A 14,736-nucleotide genomic window follows, 5' to 3' on the forward strand; every position below is an offset into this window, starting at 1 on the left:
CTAGCGTCTCATCTGCCTCTCCGTGCGAAGCTGGGCATCTACAAAGTATACATCCGCACGCGCCTTACATACGCGGCCCCAGCGTGGTACGCGCTGGTCTGCGAGTCGGGCCGCAAATCGCTACGAGCGCAGCAGTCACTAACCTACTACTAACTAACTAACTAACCTACTACTACTAACTACATACGAAACCAGGCCATCTCCAGAGATCTGAACATAGAGAGCCTGGATGACCACATTCGCCGCCTGAGCATCTCAATGTTGATGACGGAGCGCGATCCCAGCACTTGCGAGGTATCGCGCCATACCATCGACGGAGTTTCTCCGGCGAGCTCGACCTCGCTGAGCAGTGGGTGAAGCACCACGAGGATTTACCACTCTGTCACAGTTCCGCAGACCGCCCGCGATATCTGCGAGCTCGATCGCGATGCAGCAAGATAGCACCGGATCTGATGAACCCATTGTTGACACCACGGACCTAAACGGGTCCTACCCAGCGCCCCGCCTGTCGTTGCAGGCGGCGTCGAGCATCACAGAGAGAGGCCAACGCCCCGATCACTATTACCCCGTGAGCCGTGAGGGTTACCGTGGAAGACCCATTCGTCGCTCAGGGCAGTTGTCTTTCAGAGCGAAACGAAATAACATCAAGTGTTACTAGCGACACAAGTGACGTAACCGAGTTCAGCAATAGTGAACTTGGCTACGATTTTGGACAACGAATTGCCTACGGTTGAAAGTGTGTATATATACTTCGATTAAGGAGTGGAATAAAGTCTCAAACGAGTCACCAGGTGTTTAATTCCAAATCCTCGAACTCTATTTCGTAACAATATATTTATAATTATAGTCCTGTAAGGTAATAACTTATAGTCCTGTTTACAAAAAAAAAAAAAACCAGAGAGTGCCTTGGACCACACAATTATTGAAGTATACTTTTTTAGCTCTCCCTTTCAACGTCCATTCTACAAAGATAATTTTATACTATGGATCGGTTACGTCCCTACAACATCACCGCAAAAAGTGATCCAAATAGGTTACAAAACTGAGCACACACGTGCACAATTTTATCTTTAACTCCATTATAGATTTATGAATATATAGTTTTTACACTTCCTGACTAAATACATATAAATAACATAAACTTATGCTAGATTGCTTCAGTCGCTAGAACTTTGATTTAAAAAAAATGTAATCGACATGATTTATATCGATACATAAACAGCCCTAGCAGCTGACAGTTCGAACAATCGTGACATTTCGGCAAAGTTCGAGAGCGTTGCTCTCTGGAATTAAATTTTTCCACCAATAAGCTTTAAGCGCGGGAGAAAAACTTCATTTCTATTGGCTGACGTCAAAGAATATTCCAGAAAACGCGAGTGACGTCTACCAATTACGCGCTTGCCTTTATATTGCTTCAAATGCGTCAGCCGCCAATTTAATCTACCATTTTATTGAAAACTGTCGTAATAAGAGGCCGCGATCGCGCACCTTTGCTGAGTGTACTATTTAAGTCTACTGAAGTTCTACATTAAGATAAAACAGTGAGTATTCATTTTTAGGTTTTAAGTTTAGTAACTTCTATCTCATTATAACTACTTTTATTTGTAATTATCGTGTGGATTCCTCTTTGTTAAACAGTTGGGCGTCTATGATGCGGTACTTCCTTGAGTTCCTTGTACTTTTCTGATGACTCATTCTTTTTCCGAAGTCATTAACACCTTGAACCGCGTATTGAAATTGCTATTCTGTACAATAACTATCATCTGACGCCCATTACAGACTTCTGAGTAGTAAAAAACTTGACCATGCAATTGTCGCACGTGGTTGCACCCATTTTATTTTAGAACCATGACGATTTACGATATAACTATCAACGTTGTCGCTTTCCTATTATCACAGGTTTCCCTATAAACGCGCATTGTTCTTCATCGTTCGGGAAAGTTCCACCGATCGATAATGCGTTATGGCGTCCATGCGTTAACCGCATGACAGCACTTTGCTTTGATAGTTTGCTATCAGTAATATCAGGCTGAATATACTTACAACTGCAAGCATCGACCTCAAATCTATAGATACGCTGTGCTAAACTCAATAATGGTTGAAAATATCTTCAAAATGTCGTAATTTGGGCATATTTCCGTTGTTCGAGGATGCTTTGCCGCACCCTATCGCCGCGTTGATTGTTCTAAAAAAACGCATTTACCGCTTACGCTATTAGACGGCTTATTCTAATATCTTAGTCTGTCTATAATTTTTAATATTTGACTGTATCGAGGCAGGTACATACTTCGGTTTTTACTCGAAGCTACTTCAGAATAGAATGCAACAAAAAACCTTTATCATAGGTTAGGCCGCTTTAAGATTCTCTGATATATTAAGAGCGCTTGTACTTCTATGTAATATATATTATAAATTGTTCACACTTGTGATGAGTGTAAATAGGGGGGATATCATTGACGCGTGACTCATTAGTAACACCTGTATTGAGATTTGAGAAATTAATAATAATTTTCCATTTTGTAGTATTTGTTTGTGTAGGTAGTAGTTACTAAGGACGTTTCTAATCTTAATATCAATTTACATAAAACATTAAAATAGTCAACACCTTGAGTTAAGTAAGAAGCGTCATTATTTCTATTACTGAATACTTCTGGACTGAAAATAGCTTGCTCGCCCACGCGACTGATTTATTCGAAAGTTTTTACGAAAAAAAACAGCTGTTAGCATTGATACCACTGTACTCTGTACGTATTATGTAATAATGTATTGTATAGGATTATGGTTAACAGAAGGTGAAAAATCAAGGTACTTTACAAAGGCCTTCTCAAAACCAGCTTGTAAATATTATAATAGGTGTGCACTGCTGGGGCGTGCATAAGGTTGTAGATCAGGGTATGCACTAGTAAGTCAATGTAATGAAACTGGGAAAATGTGTATTGGATAAGCATTACCAAATAATTTTTTAGTTAGTTAGGGTATGCAGTGCTTTAATGCATGTATGAAGTGCGTGCCACTGGTATGCAGTGGCACGCACTTCATACTATACTTCATATAATCTTATTTACAAGTTCTCACTCGCTACCACATTGCATAGGTCTTATTTAGCTCATTCAAAATTTATTGTTCCAGATGGCTAAAGCACCTGCGGTAGGTATTGACCTGGGAACCACCTACTCCTGCGTGGGAGTGTTCCAGCATGGGAAGGTGGAGATCATCGCCAACGACCAGGGCAACAGGACCACACCCTCATATGTCGCGTTCACAGACACAGAGCGTCTCATCGGCGATGCTGCCAAGAACCAGGTGGCAATGAACCCCAACAACACAATTTTCGGTGAGTCTTCATATTGGACACTTTCTTTTTTTTTACAGCCATAGGATAAGACAAGCAGCAGGCTAATTTCTTCATTTGTGAAAGCAATATTCATCAGTATGCCCCAAGATGTGCACCCAAATCATTTCTTCAGATTAAAAATAGACCAATGTTGACCAATAATTGTTATTCTCTTCACAAATGCCACTTTCCCTCACAAGATAAAGATAGCTGACTTGTGCCTGGTCAATCTTAGATAATAGTGTAAATGTCAAGTTGTTATCAAGTTAACTTATCACTTTGAGTCATATTTTATTTTTGTTTTGCCTGTAATGTTTCCTTATATTTTGTATTCATACATAGGTAACAAGTACATAATTTGTTGAATGATTTGAATTTTCCATGTTCACCCTGCTATTTTCTTGAAACTTACACAGAGGTTAAAATATAATTAATTGGCCATGTATGGTTTAAAGATAATCAGACTTCCTTGACTTTAAATGGTGTTGCAAGGTATAATGAGTCATTGCTTGGATTTTTTACAAGTCTGTGTGTGTGGTGGCATTGACGTGTCTACTCACATTAGTAATTAATATCTCATTACCGGTTATGTTGCAACTATTCTATACAAATAGATCCTTTATGATGATAACCAATATACTAGACTAGAGTCTCTGAACAAAGTGAATGAGATCAATAATCTGAGAACACTTTAGTAATATTTAAACATTTATGTGGTTTGCAATTGCAGTAAGTAACCTTAGTGTCTACTTGTTACAGATGCCAAACGACTCATTGGCCGCAAGTTTGAGGACACCACCGTGCAAGCTGACATGAAACATTGGCCATTTGAAGTGGTCAGTGATGGAGGCAAACCAAAGATTAAAGTTCAGTACAAAGGTGAAGACAAGACCTTCTTCCCTGAAGAAGTGAGCTCAATGGTACTCACAAAGATGAAGGAAACAGCCGAGGCTTACCTCGGTAAAGCGGTGCAGAATGCAGTAGTTACAGTTCCAGCGTACTTTAACGACTCACAAAGACAGGCCACGAAAGATGCAGGTACCATCTCTGGCCTGAATGTTCTCCGAATCATTAACGAGCCTACTGCTGCTGCGATTGCGTACGGTCTAGACAAGAAGGGAGCTGGAGAACGCAATGTCCTTATTTTTGACCTCGGCGGCGGCACCTTCGACGTGTCCATCCTGACCATCGAGGATGGTATCTTCGAAGTGAAGTCGACCGCTGGCGACACGCACTTGGGAGGTGAAGACTTCGACAACCGCATGGTCAACCACTTCGTGCAGGAGTTCAAGAGGAAATACAAGAAGGACCTCACCACCAACAAGAGGGCGCTCCGTAGGCTGCGCACAGCTTGCGAGAGAGCAAAGAGAACCCTGTCCTCCTCCACACAGGCGAGCATTGAAATCGATTCCCTCTTCGAAGGTATCGATTTCTACACCTCAATCACCAGGGCTCGCTTCGAAGAGTTGAACGCCGACCTCTTCAGATCCACCATGGAGCCAGTAGAGAAGTCCATTCGTGACGCTAAGATGGACAAATCTCAGATCCACGACATCGTCCTGGTCGGCGGCTCCACCCGTATTCCCAAGGTGCAGAAGCTCCTGCAAGACTTCTTCAATGGCAAGGAGCTGAACAAGTCCATCAACCCCGACGAGGCCGTCGCGTACGGCGCCGCGGTGCAGGCCGCCATCCTGCACGGCGACAAGTCCGAGGAGGTGCAAGACCTGTTGCTGCTGGACGTGACGCCGCTGTCGCTCGGTATCGAGACCGCGGGCGGTGTCATGACCGTGCTCATCAAGCGCAACACCACCATCCCCACCAAGCAGACGCAGACCTTCACCACGTACTCCGACAACCAGCCCGGAGTGCTCATCCAAGTGTTCGAGGGCGAGCGCGCCATGACCAAGGACAACAACCTGCTCGGCAAGTTCGAGCTGACGGGCATCCCGCCCGCGCCGCGCGGCGTGCCGCAGATCGAGGTCACGTTCGACATCGACGCCAACGGCATCCTCAACGTGTCGGCCGTGGAGAAGTCCACCAACAAGGAGAACAAGATCACCATCACCAACGACAAGGGCCGGCTCTCCAAGGAGGAGATCGAGCGCATGGTCAACGACGCGGAGAAGTACCGCAACGAGGACGACAAGCAGAAGGAGACCATCCAGGCCAAGAACGCGCTGGAGTCGTACTGCTTCAACATGAAGTCCACCATGGAGGACGACAAGCTGAAGGACAAGCTGTCGGACGCCGACAAGCAGACCATCCTGGACAAGTGCAACGACACCATCAAGTGGCTGGACTCCAACCAGCTGGCCGACAAGGAGGAGTACGAGCACAAGCAGAAGGAGCTGGAGGGAGTCTGCAACCCCATCATCACCAAGATGTACCAGGGGGCCGGCGGCGCGCCCGGTGGGATGCCCGGTGGCATGCCCGGCTTCCCCGGCGGCGCGCCCGGAGCCGGCGGCGCGGCGCCCGGCGGCGGCGCAGGCCCCACCATCGAGGAGGTCGACTAAACAAACATTCCAAACTTCTACAGTTACCCATTGAGTTATTGAATCCATCTGTCTTATTTGTGTTGTCCAAAGTTCAGTCAACTTAAATAAATTAACATAATTGAATGGTACTGTTTGGTTTTACTTGAATTTTTAGTCCCTTTTTCACAATAGATTTATGACTTCTAAAAAATTATAACGGTGCAAGAATCTTCATGTGAAGGATCATTGCTGAAATTAGGATGAGAGAAATTTTAAAGGCTTTATTTTCGCACAAAAAATTATAGACTATATCTAAAAAATTAAAAGGAATCTATACATAAGTACATAAATAGCCCTCCGCCGCATATATGTCTATACTAGATAAACTTGAGAACTAATGAACGGATTTTCATGCGGTTTTCACCAATTGATAGTCAACGGGATTACGGAAAGTACCCAATGAGTTTAGATTTCCTGGGTGTCTAAATATGCAAAATTTATTATGGTTTATTCAGCATAATAAATTTTGCCGTATATTTTTTTACGTAAACTTGAAGTTTGATTTTATTCTCAACTTCATGAAATCGTTAGACCTGTAGTATACGGCTTTCAATTGATACCTCACGCATTCGCGAAATACAGGGTTTTGACAGACTATGGACAAGAAAGTGATCTTAGAAGGGTTCTGTTGTTTCGTTTTGCTTATAAATGAAAGATTTTACCGATTTTCTCACGGAAAAAGTATGTAAATGATGACTCCTAGGTAATCTGCTTTACAGTTACGATGTTAGTAGACTTTATAATCTTGACATGTAAGTAGCTAATTGTGCTCAAATCTACGAACTGTAAGCAGAGTAAAGCCACAGTATACTATTGTACTGTGGTACAGATACATACATATATATATATATTAATGTGCTTTAAGTGAAATAAAGTACATAGGTAACTTACGTTACACGAGTACTAAGTGCATAGTTGGAAATAAATGTTAGTCAGTTTAGTTAGTTTGTTTAGTGTTAGTAAAGTAAAACCACAACATTATTTATACAAATAACATTTATTTTGTTTTATTAACGTAACACTTTGGCTTACAGTTACAATACAACTCATCAAATAATGCGGGTAGCCTATCTAACACCGTATTCAAAATAGCCCAAGTACTTAATATAATACTTTTAAATTAGGAATACAAAACTTTCCACCGCCATTATTCGATTTGTCTTACTGTAAGTACATATATAACAGCTAATTAATGTAATTTTATAACAAAATTTTGTACAAAGGCAAAACCATAGTGCTAAATGTTTTTTCGTCAACATAAAAGTATTATCATTACGGGTAAAATCTTTTGTATGTCCATTAGCGAATCAACTGCGTAGGTACTGCGTAGCCAGCTTTATTATTATCGCATTATACAGTAGCAGTCTTGCTCAAAACCAAGAGGTCTCGGGTTCGATGCTCAGCACAACTCGATTTCATATTTTCTAATTTGTCTAATAGTTCTATCGGCAAAGTCATGCTGCTAAAGCAATACTGCAGGGTCACTTATTAGCAGTGTTGCCAGAAGGTTACTTTTGTAACCTTTTAGGTGATTTTTTGACTGCATTGGTAACTTTTAGGTTACATTAATAAAAAGGTTACTTTTACGTGTTTTTCGGATTTTCTAGAATTAACTTGCAATTTCGTATACCTAAAACAGAACGGTCGTTAAATTAAGAAATGCGGACAAGTGCTCATGAACTCATCGATGTTTCTGTGTCAATCTCACTTTATATGAAGATGTTACAATTGACGTTGTGAAATAAGTAAGTTGCAGTCACATTGAATTTCTTAAAAAAAAGAAGTATGAATTAAGTATTATTCACGTCAATTGTTTTTTAAATGAGGAGGGCATGAGGGCAAACAATCAGGGCCTTACTTAAGATATTTACGAGTAGTAGTACTATTTACGAGTAAAATCTCCTTCGGTTTATAGTAATTTAGTACTTGGCTAGTATTTGTAACAGACAGATATTAAAAAACATACATACAGCCGAACGTAGAAACTCCTCCTTTTTGGAAGTCGGTTAAAAAAAAAACAAAATTACTGTAGCCCCCAGAGGCTGAAATGGTGGTTTAGCCATGCTGTGGAACACAAAAAGCAAGAGTAGTTAGTGAAAAGGTTACTTTTTACTAAAAAAAGGTTACTTTTTTAATATGTCGGGTAACTTCTAACAAGACCCAACTGGTAACACTGCTTATTAGTAATCTTTAACTACTAATATTATACAGGCGCAAATCTCTGGATCTACGTAACCCATTTTGAAAATTCTTTTACTAGAATAAAGCCACGTTATTTGTGAGTGTCATGGGTTATATTTCATTCCGGGAACGTGAACTACGCGGGTGAAGCCTAGTTAGGTAATAATAATTAATAATAGAAATTTAAAATATCAATAAATAAGCCATGAAAAATTGCTGAAAAATCTGACACAGGCGCCTAATCATTTATACAATTTGCTGCACTCCTGTATATGAACAAATAAATTTCGACCTACCTAGTTCAAATATTTTACGTTTTATAAATTTAAAAATAAGATAACAAACTTACAATTACTTGATACCATTTTAAATGAAGAACATTTCATGTTTATAGTAAGTATATTTATTTATTATGGTGTACATAGGTATCTCAGAAACAAAATAGACAACATTGGGTAGGTAGCTGAATAAGCAAGGTATTGTTTTGTAGGTCATTTCCTAAGACGAGTTTTTTTTTACAGAGAAATCTACGTCTTTGAGGTTAGTATTGTTAGCACAGATAAAGCAGTTAAATATATAGATAGTACATGAAATCTACGAAATTATGTTACAATATTTTATTACATAATCTATACTAATATTATAAAGCTGAAGAGTTTGTTTGATTGAACGCGCTAATCTCAACTATCTCTGGTCCAATTTGAAAAATTCTTTCAGTGTTAGATAGTCCTTTTATCGAGGAAGGCTATAGGCTATATTATCCCCGTATTCTTTACGGGAACGGGAACCACGCGGGTGAAACTGCGCAGCGTCAGCGAGTACAAAATAATAAAATACACGATTTACAAGATAAAAATGTCTCAACCAACATACTTACCCAAGCCAGGTACCTACCTCAGAATACAAAACGGGTGTACCTATCTACTAAATGTTTTAGGCCGTTTCCTTAGCAAGTAAATATTTAACTACAATGGTAGATAATTTTAATGTTACTTTTGATTAATTAAAATATTAATTCCAAAACAAAATAAGGAAGTTTTCGATTGGCAAGCAAGAAAGATTGGCAGTATTATCTAGATACTAGCTGACGCCGCGTGGTTTCACCCGCGTGGTTCCCGTTCCCGTAGAAATACAGGGATAATATATAGCCTATAGCCTTCCTCGATAAATGAGCTATCTAACACTGTAAGAATTTTTCAAATCGGACCAGTAGTCCCAGAGATTATCGCGTTCAATCAAACAAACAAACAAACAAACTCTTCAGCTTTATAAGTATAGAAGATACGTAACTAAAAATAACAATCTATACAAATGAAAAGAAATGATGGGATATTATACTGCCTACCAAATGCCCGTCCATTTAAATGGTTGTTGCCCTTACAGTAGAGGTTAGGTACTGTTTAATATAAAAACATAAAAAATATAAGTACAATGCACCGAACTACATACGATACTCATGCACAGTTTGAAACTGCATCCATACATTAGATTTTACCCGAAATATTTATACACAAACAAATACATTTAACTCTATGTAACACTATATAATATATCTAACGCGCTTTAACAAATGTAGTCGTTTTATTACAATTATTCACTTATTTTACCTAATCGATACATAATCCACCTAATTCTAAGTTGGGCAAGCCTCCTTCTAGAAGCTTTAAGCACATCCTTTCTATATCAAATTGTTCTAGGCCTACAACGTACTACAGAACTTATCCGCGGGTAATTTAGTTCACGTATTTATTTCAATCTACCCTCATTTCCATTGCAGCAAGTCAATAGTTTGGAATGGACATGTCATATTTGCCTAAATAGTTCAAGGGTAAAGGGGTCGAAAAAAACTGATGACTGGTCACCGTAAGGCCGTGGTTCTGGCCTTTTGTCGTAGCCAGTTCTTACACAGAAATACCTAACTGGTCGTATTAAAAAAAGATAATATGGCTAAGTTTAATGTGTTAAAGGAGAGTTATCTGTACTAACAGCTTAAAAAGAGACCAACTTATTATCATATTGATGTGAATGAAATGTTAAAGGTAGCTCTTAGCTGGCTTTACAAGTAAAATCTTACCCGCGGTTAACAGTAGTGTGTATTCGCAATGAAGCTTCGCACACATTTAAGTTTTTGCCGTTGAGTGCAAATTGGACATAAACGGATAAAAGAATCAATGTGTGCGAACCTTAACTCTCAATGTCTTCGCACATGTCAACATATTCACGCATCAAACTTGGTTGTAACAGCGGCAACCGCAAGCTTAGTAACAAAAGTTGCATATTACTAACTAATCAACTACGAGTATCTGTTATTTACTATAAATAGCAGCCCCTCTTGTGCTTTTGGACTATTTTGTTGTCAAAATCTGCGATTTATTTTAAAAATATTCATTTGAATTTTGCTTTTCCTTTGGTAATTTGTTTTTGTTAAATTATTTATTAATCTAGCAAAAATATCATTGAAAATATTGACAATACAAATTATTTAATACAATTATTTTAAAAACAATATTTAATAAGACTTTAATTATAATACCTAACAGTTGCAACATGCTGCCGCAATACAACCGCACGTGAACCGTGATACGTGTGAAAAGCCTTTAAGAAATCTTTAATCAGTTAAACCTTTCTCTCTCTTCGAATCCTTCATCAATACAACATTGAACAGTGTGATGTATCACAATAAATATCTGCGTTTTGTGAGTATTTTTTTCATTTCAACTTATACTAGAGCGGTTTCTTCATTAAAATTTATCTAATTTTTCTTTCTATAATTCTTTGTAGGTACTATTTTTAAGTCGATCGCACAATGTCGGTATGCGCTGAACATAATAAAAATATTATTATAAATTAAATTATTATTATCTAAAATAATATTTTTAGTACATAATATGGAACTGACGGAAATATTAGGTGATGTTATCGTGCGGTCCTCTAGAGCTTGCAGCTAGCAGATGTAAATGAGAAACTCTATTGCGTGCGGTTATTCCGGCAATGTGCAATCAACTTTAAGGCTATGTATTACGGACATTCTGAAATCTTATTCTATAATTTACATAAACATTTTGGGATGGTCAAACATTTTTGTTTAGAAAAACTTAATAAACGTCTATTAATCTATTTCGATATGGCGTTTCATTCAGGGGTTATTTCATTTATATAAAATAATATAGTTTTGTTATTATTGTGCTCTTCGTTTCTTCATTCGCTGACAAAGCGTTTACTGACAGTGAGATTTTATTTCCTCTAGAGACAATACCACTTAGGTCGTAGATTTTACTCTTGCCTAGGCATTATTGCGATGTATGAGTTATGAGATTAAGCTCGGTATAGTGATGTACACCTATCTATTATTTCAATGACGTTAAATTGTGTAATATCTGTAAAATTGGTAGGCATATAATTATGTTACCACGTGTACTTAAGGTTCCAAAGAACGTCTTTATAATCATTACGGTTGCTACAAATTATAACCAAAGTAATAAAAATCACTAACATGATTTGAACAGTATTATGGATTTATCCATATTAAATAATATACTTTAAGAAATTAATTATCACGGTGAAGGAAAAACATCTTGAGGAAACCTGCATACCTGAGAATTTTCTCAATTCTCTAGATGTGTGAAGTCTGCCAATCCGCATTGGGCCAGCGTGGTGGACTACTAGCCTAACCCCTTTTATTTTGAGAGGAGACTCGTGGTCAACAGTGAGCCGAACATGAGTTGTCAATTATGATGATTTAATAATATACACACTTGAAGTTGAGGCTAAATCGAAGGTCATTATATCTAATCAACTATGTAAAAAAGTAAATAAACACTAGGAATACTTATCTAAATATAATTTTACTCCATTATTTTAATTATGTATGTTCTCCATTATTATAATTATGTATGAATAATATAAATAGGTAGGTAGGTACATTCAATTTGACGTTATCGATGTGACTTTTGTTTAGCCTGGGATAAATACGGCTGGAAAAAAAGCCTTAGCCTTAGCCAAGACAGGCCTATAGTATATAGCTCTAGAGGTAATAACATTTCACTGTTGGACGCGTTCACATGTGATTGTCATTTACTAAAGTCTTCGATCTCGTATTATTCTTCTACATAATATGAATCGTCCATTTCATCCACTAGGTACATATGATAACACAAGCTTTAGTCAAATGGGTAAAGACGCGTAAATAACTGCCTCTTTGGTCAAAATTCAAGTAGGCTCAGTTTACAAGCACTTTTGAAACATCAGTTGACTATTTGTAAAGATTCTACCAGGTCTAAAGGTCTAAAGGTATGGTTTAGAGGTTAGTCTATGGTTGGTTTGTTGGTCCTGAGTCCTGACTTCGAATCATTAATCGGACAATGACAAATTGGATTCTTCAGCGATTAATTATTATAGTCTGGATTGCTTGTTTATCGTCTCTCTTCGATACACGGTGGTTTAACGCCAAATACATCGCAACTTTGGACTGCATCTGAGAGTTCCTTGAAAAAAAGAAATACCCAGTATTTTCCAATCAAAGCTCAGGATTATCATGATCCAAAAGCTTGATAGGTACCTGACATAGGTAACATTTGAACTTGAACTGTAGGCATATACTCTTTTACGAGGAGTAAAAGAGTGTATACTTACAATAATTAGTCAAAGTCAAGATGGGACAGGATGTCATAAACTAAGGTACGTAATTAATAGACAGTACTCAACTAAAGAAGACCTACATGAGCGCAATGTTGAGTTCCTCTCAAGTAGCTTGAAGAAAATCGAATACGGGCTTTGTATGTCTATCATCCGTATTAGAAACGACCTTCACCCATGTTTAATGGATGAAAAATATTTTATATCAAAATTAGTATGTTAAACAATATGTTGCGAGTAGGTTGCCTCAAAAGCTGCCTAAACTATCATTAACGATAGCTAATAGTGGTTAAAAATAATTTGACCAAGAGCACGCAACATATTTTTTAACATATTCTAAAACACTTTTTATCCATTAAACTAATGGGTGAAGGTTGTTTCTAATTCGAATCTTCTACTATTAGTATAGGAGATCCTCCCCTATATAGGTGTGTCAATAAACTAGTCAGGTTAACCAAATACCACAAAGATGAGATAAGGATGCATAATGGTGAAAGTCCTGCCCAAAACGTCGTCTAAGAAATTGTGTTCGCATTTTTTACCCAAATGACTAAAGTCCTGTATAGTGGATGGATTTTCACGAAACTGTTTGGAGCTACATCCAAGCGACGGCCGGCGTGCCGTCCGATGACAGGGAATCCATCGACCGAATGGTCGTGGATCGCTGCTGTCAGTAAAGCGATGAGCTGGAGCACGGCCCGTCCACGCCTTGCAGCTGCTGCTCGGAGCTCGTCACCAGCTGGGGAGGTTGAGGGTATAAAGTTATATAGGTAGATCAACTGTCTCGTTCCAGCTAGCTTAAATGGTTTCGGATCACAACTCTGGGCTTCGGTTTCCTCACTATATTTTTCCTTCATCGTTTGAGACCTCAGACCAATTACAAATGGAACAGTTTCGCACCCAAATTCACAAACAAAATTGTCCGTTAATCAATTATTAACTCAGAAATACTTACAAATTAAACGTAACTTAATCTTTTAGTAAACTTGTTGACCGTTTTTTATGTCATGTACACGACGAAAACGATTACTACAATGAAACATCGATTCTATATCAACAGTTTTATAAACGCGTTAGATCGTTGATTCTTAATATTTGGCAGAGGGGTAACGTCTAGTGAGTCAGGTCCTTTTGTAATTGGTCTGAGTTTAAGACACATGTTATTTGATTTCTTAAAATGTAACTTGAAAGTTGGAGGTGCATGCCTTACGCCTATTGGCTACTGGGATATCACGATTCTTGTCATTTATATAATTAAAAAAAGAATATCTTAAAGATAATATACGTGCCTCTCTAATTTCACAGACAGACGGCAGCAGTCCATCAGTGGAGTTATTAGGCGACCGGGGAGACGGCGTCGGCGCATGCTTCGGTATGTCTCTCCCGGCCGCCATTTTGTCGTGCAGCTGAGCGAGACGCATGCTCATCTGTCTTCTCTCCTTCTGCTCTCTTTCTCTCTCCCATTTCTTTGCACTATAACTCCTAATGGAAGATGAACTGCTCTGCACTGAGCTTAGACTTGGACGTCTCGAACCTGGATCGAATATTAAGTTTATGTTTTAGTAATGGATAAATAATAAATATGAAACAAAATGGAAACTAATGGTTTTAAACTTATTTCGTGGTTGTTCATTACGAGTTATTCGAACGTGAGGTTAAAAAACGTGAGATTGTTGAAAAAAGCGAAAAAAGAATAAGAAAGAGGGTACATCGGTTCTGCCCATAACAGTTGTTGTCAAGTTCGCATCTTGCAAACTTGAAACTTCAGTCCCGTCGTGACCACGATCCATGCAGCTGGGACGAAATATCGACTCTGTGCACTTCTAAAGATGGATCTTGCTATTATTATCAATCAAAATGTTCGAATCATAATTATTAATGCTACGAGTACTTATAAGTGTTTTTAATTTACTCCATAACTGTGAAAAGCAATAGTCACATTACAAAACAATATTCAGAAACTATGATGTCTGCAGATTTACAGTGGAATTCATAGACATAGTAGGGGCACCCCCAGGGGATCATTTAGCTGCTGAGTGTCGAATTTAGCCT

The 14,736-nt window shown here is 38.5% G+C and overlaps 2 protein-coding genes across 3 annotated transcripts in view; one reads left to right on the forward strand and one right to left on the reverse strand.

The window, feature by feature from the left end:
- Nucleotides 1-1,382: 1,382 nt before the first annotated feature.
- LOC112052645 (heat shock 70 kDa protein cognate 4) lies at nt 1,383-5,957 on the forward strand. Its single transcript, XM_024091819.2, has 3 exons — nt 1,383-1,541; nt 3,130-3,334; nt 4,094-5,957. The coding sequence occupies exons 2-3, from the start codon at nt 3,130-3,132 to the stop codon at nt 5,845-5,847; spliced, it is 1,959 nt and encodes a 652-aa protein (XP_023947587.1). The 5' UTR covers nt 1,383-1,541; the 3' UTR covers nt 5,848-5,957.
- Nucleotides 5,958-6,846: 889 nt separating this feature from the next.
- Nucleotides 6,847-14,736, reverse strand: part of LOC112052644 (uncharacterized) — a 58,921-nt gene continuing 51,031 nt past the window's right edge. For both annotated transcript variants that reach the window (XM_052884527.1, XM_052884529.1), the window contains exons 12-13: nt 13,974-14,218; nt 6,847-13,423 (exon numbers count right to left, since the gene is read on the reverse strand). In XM_052884527.1, coding sequence (XP_052740487.1) covers nt 13,355-13,423; nt 13,974-14,218 — 314 coding nt within the window. In that variant the 3' untranslated portion in view covers nt 6,847-13,354. The remainder of the gene's footprint in view (nt 13,424-13,973; nt 14,219-14,736) is intronic.

The sequence above is a fragment of the Bicyclus anynana genome, chromosome 12 (genome assembly GCF_947172395.1).
Source record: "Bicyclus anynana chromosome 12, ilBicAnyn1.1, whole genome shotgun sequence".
NCBI lineage: Eukaryota > Metazoa > Arthropoda > Insecta > Lepidoptera > Nymphalidae > Bicyclus > Bicyclus anynana.

Excerpts from the sequence above, each read along its gene's own strand:
- LOC112052645 (XM_024091819.2), top strand. The coding sequence starts at position 3,130 with ATGGCTAAAGCACCTGCGGTAGGTATTGACCTGGGAACCACCTACTCC. Across the intron at positions 3,335-4,093 it reads CCCCAACAACACAATTTTCG|ATGCCAAACGACTCATTGGC; the intron begins GTGAGTCTTCAT and ends TACTTGTTACAG.